General features: G+C 41.7%; 2 protein-coding genes across 6 annotated transcripts in view; one reads left to right on the top strand and one right to left on the bottom strand.

Moving 5' to 3' along the window:
- The window catches only part of LOC109415821 (cyclic nucleotide-gated cation channel alpha-3), a 571,815-nt gene that overhangs the window by 152,455 nt on the left and 407,050 nt on the right, over positions 1 to 12,310 (top strand). The window lies entirely within an intron of this gene.
- LOC115267912 (uncharacterized) lies at positions 6,257 to 10,603 on the bottom strand. The gene is made up of 2 exons (XM_062848934.1): positions 7,861 to 10,603; positions 6,257 to 7,801 (listed from the first exon to the last, which is right to left on the bottom strand). The coding sequence occupies exons 1-2, from the start codon at positions 10,220 to 10,222 to the stop codon at positions 7,719 to 7,721; spliced, it is 2,445 nt and encodes an 814-aa protein (XP_062704918.1). The 5' UTR covers positions 10,223 to 10,603; the 3' UTR covers positions 6,257 to 7,718.

Genomic DNA, 12,310 nt, shown 5'->3' with positions numbered 1-12,310 from the left:
GTTAATCTTTCAATATAATCAGCAATAATTCCTCCAGTGATTTCTCTAAGAATACCTTCAACAAATTTTCTTGACACATCTGAAGGGATTTCCCCATGAATTCTGCAAAAAATTTCTCCTATATTTCCTCCAAAAATTTTCCTCTAGGAACTCCTCTAGGAATTCCTCTGGGGATTCCTCTAGGGAATCTCAAGAATTCTCCTGGCATTACCACTAGGAATTTCTTGCTGGGTTTTCTCCAGTAACCTGCTGTAACTTATTCATAGATTTCTGTAGAAATTAGGAATTCCTTCTGGAAATCCTCTTAAGAATATTTAAGGAACTACTGCTGAAATTGCTCCAGGACTGCTGCAGGAGTTTCTCTAAACATTTCAGGAACGAATCCTCTAGGATTTTTTTCTGGGTTTCTTGGAGGATTCTCAAGAGCTATTATTGGAAATATTACTGTTAAATGCTTAAAAATCTCAGCATGAACTCCTGAAGACATTCCCGAAGGAGTTTTGAAAGAATCCCTGCTGTAATCATTGCAAGAGGAATTTCTAGAGGAATCCTTGAAAAAATCTCTGAAAATATGAGAGCAGAGATCCTGGAAGAACTTTAACAGGACTTTGAAGAATTCCAGAAAGAAATCCCGGTGGAATCCAAAGCGGAATTTTCGGAAGAACCCTGTAGGCATTCCTAGAGAAATTGCAGGAATAATATTTTATGAAATTAGCATTCCTTCAGGAATGCCTGATCATATTTTATTAAAAATTTGTGCTGGGATTTTTCCATTGATTTAAAATTGCTTTAGAATTTGGAATTGCTCAAGGAATTATAACAAGACTTCTTAGAAGATTCCCATTGCATAACAGGAGCAACATGAACATAAAGTCTCAAAAGAACCCATGAAGGATTTCTAGTAAAAAAACGAAAAGGAATTCTCGGAAAAATCTCTAAAGGCATTCTTGGAAGAATCCTTAGAGAAATTCTGAAGGTGTTCGGACTAAACGCTATCGGTGCAGGACCCTACCGTCATATACCACTACATCTTATATGCACCTCAATATTTACAATGTATAATCTATCTATACCACAACGTAGGCTAAGCTAGATGTATTTCTGTACTGTGATAGTTCTTATAGAAATAAAATATGTGAAACGAAGTTTATAATCAATTTGTCGTGCGAAATCGAGCCTTCCACCTACCACTTGCTCGATCATATGGTGCCGTGACCAGTTGGCCGTGCGACAAAGCTGTGATGGATCAAGAAATTTAACGACTGAACCTACGCGCCGTCGGTGCCGCAAACAATGGTAGAGAAGTCAACAATGCCTGCTGCAGCATACAAGTGGTTCGTCAATTCATCTGCTCGATGCGAAAAGTGATACCCGCTTGGCTTGGAGTCGAATATAGATTGGATGTGAATGTGTGCTTCTCACAGCGTCTTTCCTGATTTCCAATCTGGACACATCTTTGAAGAATTAGCTTGCCATTAGTTCGTTTTTCGTCTGGCTCCGTGGCCCCTGCGTCAGTGGATCAACGGAATATAACTCATTTGGTAGCTCGCCTGTTCTGAAGATGACCAAGACACAGATGTATGCTGGCATTAGCAGCGATTTGTTGAAGTTCTCACTTCAAGGCGGGGTGTATGTTCGGACTAAACGCTATCGGTGCAGGACCCTACCGTCATATACCACTACATCTTATATGCACCTCAATATTTACAATGTATAATCTATCTATACCACAACGTAGGCTAAGCTAGATGTATTTCTGTACTGTGATAGTTCTTATAGAAATAAAATATGTGAAACGAAGTTTATAATCAATTTGTCGTGCGAAATCGAGCCTTCCACCTACCACTTGCTCGATCAGAAGGAATTCCTGAAGAAAACAAAGCTATAGGTCAAAATCTGGAGGAATCTACATATAAGTTATATCACTGATTGCTGGATGAATAATTCAAGGAATCGAACAAGAATGTCAAGAGATAATCCCAGTGCAATTCTAGGATAAATTCCAAGAGGTATTGCTGGAGCCACGACATGAGGAACCCCAGAAAGCATTTTTGGGAAAATTTAAGGTAAATTTGTGGAGGAGTCTTTCGAAAAATTCCTATAGAATTTACGGAGAGAACTTTCGCAGGAATTCCAGTGGGTATTTTCTTAACAAATTCCCGAAGGAACTTTTGGGGTAATCGACAGAGAAATGCTAATAGGTACTCTTGGAGGAATCCAAGTGAAATTTCGCTTTCGAAAGCCTTTGGAGGAATCCTCTTGGAATTCATCCACAAATTCCTGATGAGATTTCTCTAAAAAATTTTCTGGGATTGCCTCAGATGTTTCTCCAAGAATTCCTATACAAATCCTGGCGAAATTTCAGGGAAAATATTTTATGAAATTAGAATTCTTTCAGGAATGCCTGATCAGATTCTACTGAAAAATTGTGCTGAGATTTTTCCATTGATTTAAAATTGCTTTGGAATTTGGAATTGCTCAAGGAATTCTAACAAGATTTCTAAGAAGATTCCCACTACGAATTCCTGGCGAAATCCTATCAGCATTATATGAGCAACATGAACATAAATTCTCAAAAGAACCCAAGAAGGATTTCTAGTAATAAAACGAAAAGGAATTCTCGGAAAAATCTCTAAAGGCATTCTTGGAAGAATCCCTAGAGAAATTCTGAAGGAATTCCTGAAGAAAAAAAACTATGGGTCAAGTTCTGGAGGAACCCACATATACCAGTGATTGCTGGATGAATAATTCAAGGAATCGAACAAGAATGTCAAGAGATAATCCCAGTGCAATTCTAGGATAAATTCCAAGAGGTATTGCTGGAGCCACGACATGAGGAACCCCAGAAAGCATTTTTGGGAAAATTTAAGGTAAATTTGTGGAGGAGTTTTTTTAAAAATTCCTATAGAATTTACGGAGAGAACTTTCGCAGGAATTCCAGTGGGTATTCCTAGAGTATTTCCTTAACAAATTCCCGAAGGATCTTTTGGAGTAATCGACAGAGAAATGCTAATAGGTACTCTTGGAGGAATCCAAGCGAAATTTCGCTTTCGAAAGCCTTTGGAGGAATCCTCTTGGAATTCATCCACAAATTCCTGATGAGATTTCTCTAAAAAATTTTCTGGGATTGCTTCAGATGTTTCTCCAAGAATTCCTATACAAATCCTGGCGAAATTTCAGGGAAAGTATTTTATGAAATTAGAATTCTTTCAGGAATGCCTGATCAGATTCTACTGAAAAATTGTGCTGAGATTTTTCCATTGATTTAAAATTGCTTTGGAATTTGGAATTGCTCAAGGAATTCTAACAAGATTTCTAAGAAGATTCCCACTACGAATTCCTGGCGAAATCCTATCAGCATTATATGAGCAACATGAACATAAATTCTCAAAAGAACCCAAGAAGGATTTCTAGTAAGAAACGAAGAGGAATTCCTGGAAAAATCTCTTAAGTCATTCTTGGAAGAATCCCTAGAGAAATTCTGAAGGAATTCCTGAAGAAAAAAAAACTATGGGTCAAGTTCTGGAGGAACCCACATTTAAGTTATACCAGTGGTTGCTGGATGAATAATTCGAGGAATCCAACAAGAATGTCAAGCGATAATCCCAGTGGAATTCTTGGATAAATTCCAAGAGGTATTGCTGGAGTCACGACATGAGGAACCCAGAAGGCATTTTTGGGGAAATTTAAAGTGAAATTTCTGGAGGAATATTTTGAAAAATTCCTGTAGAATTTACGGAGAGAACTTTTACAGGAATCCCAGTGGGTATTCCTAGAGTATTTCCTTAAGAAATTCCCGATGGAACTTTTGGAGTAATTGACAGAGAAATGTCAATAGGTACTCTTGGAGGAATCCAAGCGAAAGCCTTTGAAGAAATCCTCTTGGAATTCATCCACAAATTCCTGATGAGCTTTCTTTAAAAAAAATTGCTGAGATTGCCTCAGATGTTTCTCCAAGAATTCCTATACAAATCTGGCTGTGATTCCTCCAAAGATTCCTTTAGAAATATCCTTCTTCAATTCGCCAGAGATTTTTCAGAGATATCTCTAGGAATTTATTTTGGAACTTTAACTGAAATTCTTGATAAGATTTCTTCAGATATTCCCACCAAGATTTTTCCAAGAATTATTGCAGGAATTTCTCAAACAATATAAGCTGGGATTTCTTCAGTAATCGCTCTCAGGAGTCCAACAATAATTCCAGGAGGATTACCAACGGGATTTGCCTGAGGAATTCCAACAAGACTCTCTGGTAGATTCCACCAGCAACTCATGAGCGAATCCCAGATGCATTCCTTGAGTAATCTCAGCAAGATTCCCTGATGAATCTCATGTGGGCTTCCGGCAAGAATAACTGTGCAAATATAACGTTAAGTTTCAGGAGAAATCCTCGTAGAAATCCCTGAAGGAATCATAGCAGGAAGCTTTGTAGAAATATTTAAAGATTTTACAGCATACAATTTTGTGTGTAGGAACCTCAGATGTGGAATTTACCACTTCAGGAATTCCTCCCGTGCTTCCCTCAAGAATTTCTCCAAGGACTCCTCCAAGAAGTCTTTTTGAGTTGAGATGCAGGCTCTGTTCCAGCGTTATCCCAGTGAGAAGAAACAAGCAGAACGAGGTGTATTTCGTTACAAAGAGCAGCTTAGTAGAACACATGAAAATTCCAACAGATCCCTAGAAAAAGTTATATCGAAAAACCTATTTCCACAAAAATGGCACTTATCTCTGAAAGTTGAGTAAACAAGGTAACGATTTGTTCGTCGAACTTTCCAACAATGCACTTTTCTGCAACTTTGCAGAAGACACCAATACTCTATCTTCATTTATGAGGAAAGTGAATTCCTTTCGCACTTTTAGGTGGATAAACCACAAAGGTAAAAATTTTGATTTACACGCGTGCCGCTGTCCGATCACTTTTGCACATTTTGAACGCCTTGCCACGCCCAAACCTGTGAACGAAAACATTTTGTACCTTGTATACGTAAAATTCAGCATGTAAGGCGCCGTCCACAAATTACGTAACGCTCTAGGGGGGGGCGTTTGGTTAGTATGGCCGAGCGTTACGCTCCATACAATTTTTTTAGAATTTTCATACAAAAAAGCGCTACGGAAGGGGGAGGGGGGTCTAAAAATGTCGATTTTGGCGTTACGTAATAAATGGATGCTGCCTAAGCAGTTCCGTGTCAAAAATTGAGCTCCATCCATCAACGCAAACCATAGTTACAGCATCTCAAACTTGGCCATTTTGTATGACAATTAGCGTTTGTCCGAGCATCACTCTAGATTGGTTTCATTTCGATCATATTGATTTTCTTCCCAGTTCATAGAAGTTCAGTACATGGGGGTATTCCGTACAACTCGGATTTTGACGTCAAAATCTGAAAAAATTCAGAACTTTATCAATTTTCTTTCATTTTTAGTTGATTTTCGTAATTTTGAATACTTATAAACACAGCTACCATGAATATGGTAGCCGTGCAAGTGTCATGCTGATCGGTTCACCAGTTCGTGAGTTTAGTTGTATCACCTTAAGGAACTTCGAACTCATTTTTATGTATATAAATTAAACTTAAGTAATTGTCGCTCAATGTAAGCGTACGTGTACCGTCAAGGCACCATTCACCGTGGATCTAAGACGATTAGGGGCAAATAAGAGCTGTCATTTGACACCAGTCTTATAAACATTGTTGGTGCCGCTTTTAATTGCCTCCATTATAGGTTAAAATTAATGCAATATCCACAGAAGTAGAAAATTTTTCACAAAATTTGGTGATATAGTACAATTAGTAAAGGGTAGTAGGGTCGCCTAATTCCGTGGTAGGCCACCATTCACCGTGGTAGTAGGGACCCATTCACCGTGTATGAGAAATTTTATTCTACTTTGTTTAAAAATGATCAAAACAACCCAGCCAAGGGAATTTTCTTCGTTTAAATTCATTTCAAGTAATAACTTGCAAGATTTTATTAGAAAAACGAATGTTCAAATTTTCGATTTTTTCTAGATATATGGGACAAAATGGGGCACGGTGAATGGAGACCATTGATTTTTAGGGTACCCATTCACCGTGCCTTTTTATTTCAATTAAAAAGTACGAGTAATCGTACTTTCTTGTTAAACTTACTTCGGTAATGCAAAATACATACCTGATATGTGACTTTAATTGCTGCGTGGTGGAATAAAAACGTTACTACATTTAGTTTATCGCTTAAATCACCTTAGCACAGTTTTCGTTTTTTCACTATGAATGCAGTGAACGAGGCCCATATAGCCGAGGCGGTAAACGCACGGGTATTCAGCATGACCATGCTGAGTGTTCGAGCCGCACGCTCGATATTTGCCGGCACTCGGAGGTATTTCCTTCCGTTCGGACTTCGAACGGCACACCGAAACCAGTGAAGGAAATTAACACCACTATCGAACACCCTTTCTTCACCAAGAAGGTTGAATACAGCACCATACACAGTCAATTAGTTCAACATGCACAGTTCGTTAGTTCAACTAAGCATAACAGTGATATTCACTCACTCACGATCACGCGCAGATCGACCGAAAAGTGAAAAGGGACGGTGTGAGTTTGCTCAACGGAGCTTAGTTCGGATTAGCAGAAAGCAATATGTTTTTTTTTGTACACTGCACTATCACTTTACTGTAAGGGAACGGGAATCGAGAATAGCACACCGACTGACAATAGGTTTGATGCGAACGATTGCGATATCTATTTGCTACTGATTCTCATACTGTTGGTCAGTTATGGCTTGACCGTTTGATTTAGATTCTCTCTCTCTCTCTCTTCCGTACTCGAGAGAGTTGAAGCATGTTAGGGTGCTACAATTCAATGCAACTCTTAATTCTAGGATTAGTTGGATATTTAACATAACATATAAAATTGCATACTATGATCAGCTGATGCTGAACATTCCGGCCACCTTGAAACAATGAATTTGTTTCAAAAAAGAGCAATTCTTTCCAGTTAGATCTTCTCGGTGTTCTCTCATTGCTTTCTCTGGATGCTCTCTTCTTGACGATCGGACGATCTTCGGAGAGACGACACGAAGGTTACATAATGAATCCATTGACGGTTGTAACCGGTGATTGAAGCGTGGTGACGACTTGCGAGTTGATCGTTGATGACAGACGATTGGGAGCTGATATGAGAGAAGGAAAGCTGGAACCAACAAAAGACCCGGTAGAACGAACGACGAAATGTTAAGCAAATGGAACGCTAATCACCTGATTGCGCTTAAATTGCGCGTTGAGTAGTTTCGGACTACTCTACCGGTCTTAGTAGCTACTGGAATTGCAGTGTTGCTAGAGTCTTGCTGGCCATCCGTGGCCGTGAGATGAACAAACATTGAACAACATCAAGAGTGCAGATCATCCTTCGATTGAAGTCTTCAGCTGGGCTGGCTCACGATAAGTTGGACGATTCATAGATTGACTGACTGGACAGGACACAGACGGTTTCGAAGATTGGAAACTGGAACAAAGAAAGATCCGGTAGATCGAACGGGTACAGCTACGCCAGTGGAACGCTAATCACCTGATTACGCTCAAAAAAGCGCGTTGAGTCAGTGTCGGACTGCTCTACCGATCTTTGTAGCTTCTGGATCTGATAGACGGAGACGAAGAGATCAACGTACATGGCAGGATGTGCTGTGAACAACAAAAGACCCGGTAGATCGAACAAACTCGGCTAGAAATTAAGGAACGCCAATCACCTGATTACGCCTTTGAGCCAGTTTCGGACTGCTCTACCGGTCTTAGAAGCTTCAGCAACGCGTAACCGTGGAGCAGTGCCTACCGACGATTGAAGTTTCTAGGCAACTGGAGACATTCAGATAGCTGACACTTGCTACCTTCAGGACACAGTGTAGTTCTTCGGATGGACACAGGGTGGTATAGCAAACTACTTCGACGGATTGTTTCTTGGTTTAACTCCGATGCTTGGCCGCTTGTGTTCAGATTCTGGCGTGGAGTGGCATATGGGTTTGTTTGCACCCAGGTTGGCACATTCTTGGCAGTGTGGCATTGTTTGACTGCTAAGTGGTATTTCGGAGTCTCTTCGTTGGCATTCTCTTGGGGCTTGTACTTGTGGTGTTTTGCTGTGGTAGGATTGCTGTCGAGCGGCTGCGCAAAGTTGATCGAGTGAGGCGTTGCGATTTTTCGTAGGTTTACGGAGGTGACTTGCGGATTATCGGACCGAGAAAGGAGTGCGACGAACCTTTCATTGTGAATTCGAGTGGTGGTGTTTGAAACTATGCACTGAGTTGCTGGAATCCGCAAGCTATGGTCGACGTGTAGCGATTCGGTGTAATGCTTGACCATTGTATGATAACATACCGGTGACATGATAGCGGAGTCGGCCGACACCTTGCCGGAAACTGTCCAGCCGAAGTGTGTGTTGATGAACAGAGGCAGGTTGTCACTGATTGATAAACGATGACCAGTGTGGAGTTTGTGATAGTGCTCTCCGCCTACGATAATGTCTATCGCGCCCGGGATATTAAACTGAGGATCGGCCAATGGAACGTTTGGCATGTTCCACGCATCTGTGTTGACGGAGACTGTTGGAAGGTTGACAGTGGGCTTTTGCATTACGAGAAAGTCGAGTGTGGTGGAAAAGTCGCTAGATGTTGACTTGATAGTGGCTGTTAACTGTCCTTTTATTTGTTTGACTGTTTTTCCTAGTCCCAATACAGTCACATCCACTGTAGTGTGTGGAATGCCAAGTGTGTTTGCCAAGCTCTTGCTGATGAAATTGGACATGGATGCAGAATCTAGGAGTGCTCGAACTGGTACTTCTTTACCGTCTCGGTCGATGATGAGAAGAGTAACCGTTTCTAAAAGGACTGTGCTGGCATTGGATTGAACAGTCATACTAACTTCCGGTGGATTCGCTGATTCGGACGTACTCGCAATCGCTGTTGCGACTAGATTTGGTTGCTGTATGAGAGGATCCCACGAATTGGCTAGAGGATTCAACGTGGCTGGAGACTGATCATGCAGCATAGAATGGTGTCTAGCTTGGCACACCCGGCAACTGAACCTTGATTTGCAGAGTCTTGCTTGATGACCCACACGAAAGCAATTCCAACATAAGCTTCTCTGGGATACCAACTCTCGTCGTTGGGTTACGGATAGCTTGATGAACGTTGGACACTGGTGTAGGAGATGCATTTCAGCACATAAGAGACATTGAGGAATGCTTGAAATTGAATTAGTTGTGGCAGTGTTGACTACGGATTTTACCGACGAGTTTTTCTTCTGTGGAGGTCCGGCCACCATGGAACTGGCTGATTGAGTGCGTTGTAGCAAGTCGCTTGACACAGATTTTAGCATGCGCACCTGCTGCGTGAGAAAGTCAACTAGTTCTTCGTACTTGACTTCATCCTTCTGGCGAGTCTCATGCTCCCATGATCGAAGCGTAGCCGCATCCAATTTATTGGAGAGAAGAAAGATGAGAGGAGTATCCCAGTGCCCAACAGGTTCCCCTAATTTTGCGAGAGCTTTCACACGCCGTTGAAACTCATCTACGAGCACATTGAGTTCTTGTGCTGACTCCTCCTTCATGATCGGCAGATCAAATAGGCCTCGAAAGAGCTCTTTTCGAAGGTAGCGCTTGTTGTCATACCGCTTCATCAGTGCATCCCACGTCGACGCGTAATTGTTTGCTTGAACGTCCACGCTCTCGAACGGCTTTTTTGCTTCTCCTTCCAACGATTGCAACAGATAGTGGAGCTTGTTTACCGTCGGTATGTCGTCGTTGCTGTGGATCATTGAGATGAAGCTGTCTCGGAATGAAATCCATCGAGATTCATCCCCGCAGAATTTCGGAAGGTCAATTTTCGGTAATCGATGGTGAAAACTAGCCGCGTTTTGGTGAGTGGAACTGTTGATCATCGTTGAATTCATCAGCTGTTGGTCGGTGTTAACCTTCGACAGTAAAAAGCCCTTGAGCGAACAGTACTTGTCCTCGAAAGTAGTGCGGACTTCAATATGCTCCTCGAACCTCTCACTGTCAAGTCTCTCGATTTCTCCTTGTGCACGTTGGAAGTCCTTGTTGATTTTGTCCAAGGTTTCCAGCCGAACAGATACTTGAACGACATCCCTGTCGTGGTTGTACTCGGCCACAAATTTTTCCAACACCTCTCGAAGCGCCAACACTCGTTTCACTGTCAAGAGCGCCGCTTCCAACTTCTTATCCGCCTTACTAACCATCACTCACCACTCGAAACACTCGCGAAACAGAAAACGTGAACAGTGTAAATCGAACGAAGTTCTCCTTCCCGTCGCGATACACTATTCGTACGCGTTGAACGTATCAGGTAATCGCTCGAATTTACCCTTCCCGGCTTGACGTCCCGAATTCCGATACGCGTGTCCGCTAAAACGCCACCTATATCGCAAATTCCTTAGACAGTAAGATAAACTGTATTGCAAAATTCAAATCTCCCTTTGATTATCTGCCAACTATGGTGCTCAAATACCAAAAGGCAACACTGTAGAGGCAAAGCAATCCAAAATAGCGGCAAGCAATGCTCATCGGCCACCACTATTGAGATGCAAAAAAAAAAAACGCTATTTGCAGCTATTCCACCGTACTGGCCTCACAACTTCAGTACTCCAATCAAGCACAATACATGCAAATGTGCCTTCCTTATTGCCTTCTTGCCGGTGGGGAATGTTCTGTACCGGTCGTGTGTAAAAGGCCCAACTGATTTCCACAAAGAATGATTGATATGAATGGCCTACCTTTGTGTGGTTGATGTCTTGACCACACTTACCACGATGGCGCCAACTTGCCTCCTAGTCGCTGGTTCCTTGCTTGAGTTCGTCCTCCGATCCGGCTCGAAGGACCAATGTTCGAGCCGCACGCTCGATATTTGCCGGCACTCGGAGGTATTTCCTTCCGTTCGGACTTCGAACGGCACACCGAAACCAGTGAAGGAAATTAACACCACTATCGAACACCCTTTCTTCACCAAGAAGGTTGAATACAGCACCATACACAGTCAATTAGTTCAACATGCACAGTTCGTTAGTTCAACTAAGCATAACAGTGATATTCACTCACTCACGATCACGCGCAGATCGACCGAAAAGTGAAAAGGGACGGTGTGAGTTTGCTCAACGGAGCTTAGTTCGGATTAGCAGAAAGCAATATGTTTTTTTGTACACTGCACTATCACTTTACTGTAAGGGAACGGGAATCGAGAATAGCACACCGACTGACAATAGGTTTGATGCGAACGATTGCGATATCTATTTGTTACTGATTCTCATACTGTTGGTCAGTTATGGCTTGACCGTTTGATTTAGATTCTCTCTCTCTCTCTTCCGTACTCGAGAGAGTTGAAGCATGTTAGGGTGCTACAATTCAATGCAACTCTTAATTCTAGGATTAGTTGGATATTTAACATAACATATAAAATTGCATACTATGATCAGCTGATGCTGAACACTGAGGGTGACGGGTTCGATTCCCGGTCGGTCCAGGATCTTTTCGTAAAGGAAATTTCCTTGACTTCCTTGGGCATAGAGTATCTTCGTGCCTGCCACACGATATACACATGCAAAATGTTCATTGGCAGAGGAAGCTCTCAGTTAATAACTGTGGAAGTGCTCATAGAACACTAAGCTGAGAAGCAGGCTTTGTCCCAGTGAGGACGTTACGTCAAGAAGAGGAGAGGAGGAGGAGCAGTGAACGAGCAGAAACCTGCTTCATGTAAACACACTTTAGTGTCAAAATGATACTTTTAAATGTTTCTAATGAGTGTTTTGACATGGTAACAATACATTAGTGTTGCATTGTTGAAATTGAAGGGAAATTGTCATATAATTCAATCGTATTATGGATAAAATGAAAAAAATATTCGGAGGCACACGGTGAATGGAGCCCCCACGGTGAATGGCGCCTTGACGGTAGATGCGTATACATGTGTGTTACGATATTGCCCCAATTTAGTAAAAAATTATAAATATTTCACATTAAAAAATTGATTGAACATTTTGTACCTCTGATGACACGAAAACGAAAACTTCACTACTCTTGATATTAATTTTAAGAAATTGCCGTTACGAAATATCCTTTACTATCAAACAGACCACAAATATCAAAATCACACCATAGTTACAAGAACTAGAAGGAAGTCCTTTACACAGAGCTACAGAAACGTTCCAAGGATTTCCAAGGGGTTCTAGGGTGTTCCAGAAGAATTCAGAGGGTTTCAGGTGAGATCCAGGAGGTTTCAAGGGGTTTCAGAAGCGTTCCAGCGGTGTTTTCCGGGGTTAGGGGTTCTTATGGAT

This window comes from Aedes albopictus, chromosome 2 (genome assembly GCF_035046485.1).
Source record: "Aedes albopictus strain Foshan chromosome 2, AalbF5, whole genome shotgun sequence".
Classification (NCBI taxonomy): domain Eukaryota; kingdom Metazoa; phylum Arthropoda; class Insecta; order Diptera; family Culicidae; genus Aedes; species Aedes albopictus.
Note: the sequence above shows the minus strand (reverse complement) of the source record. Positions and strands in the feature narration are given on the sequence as shown.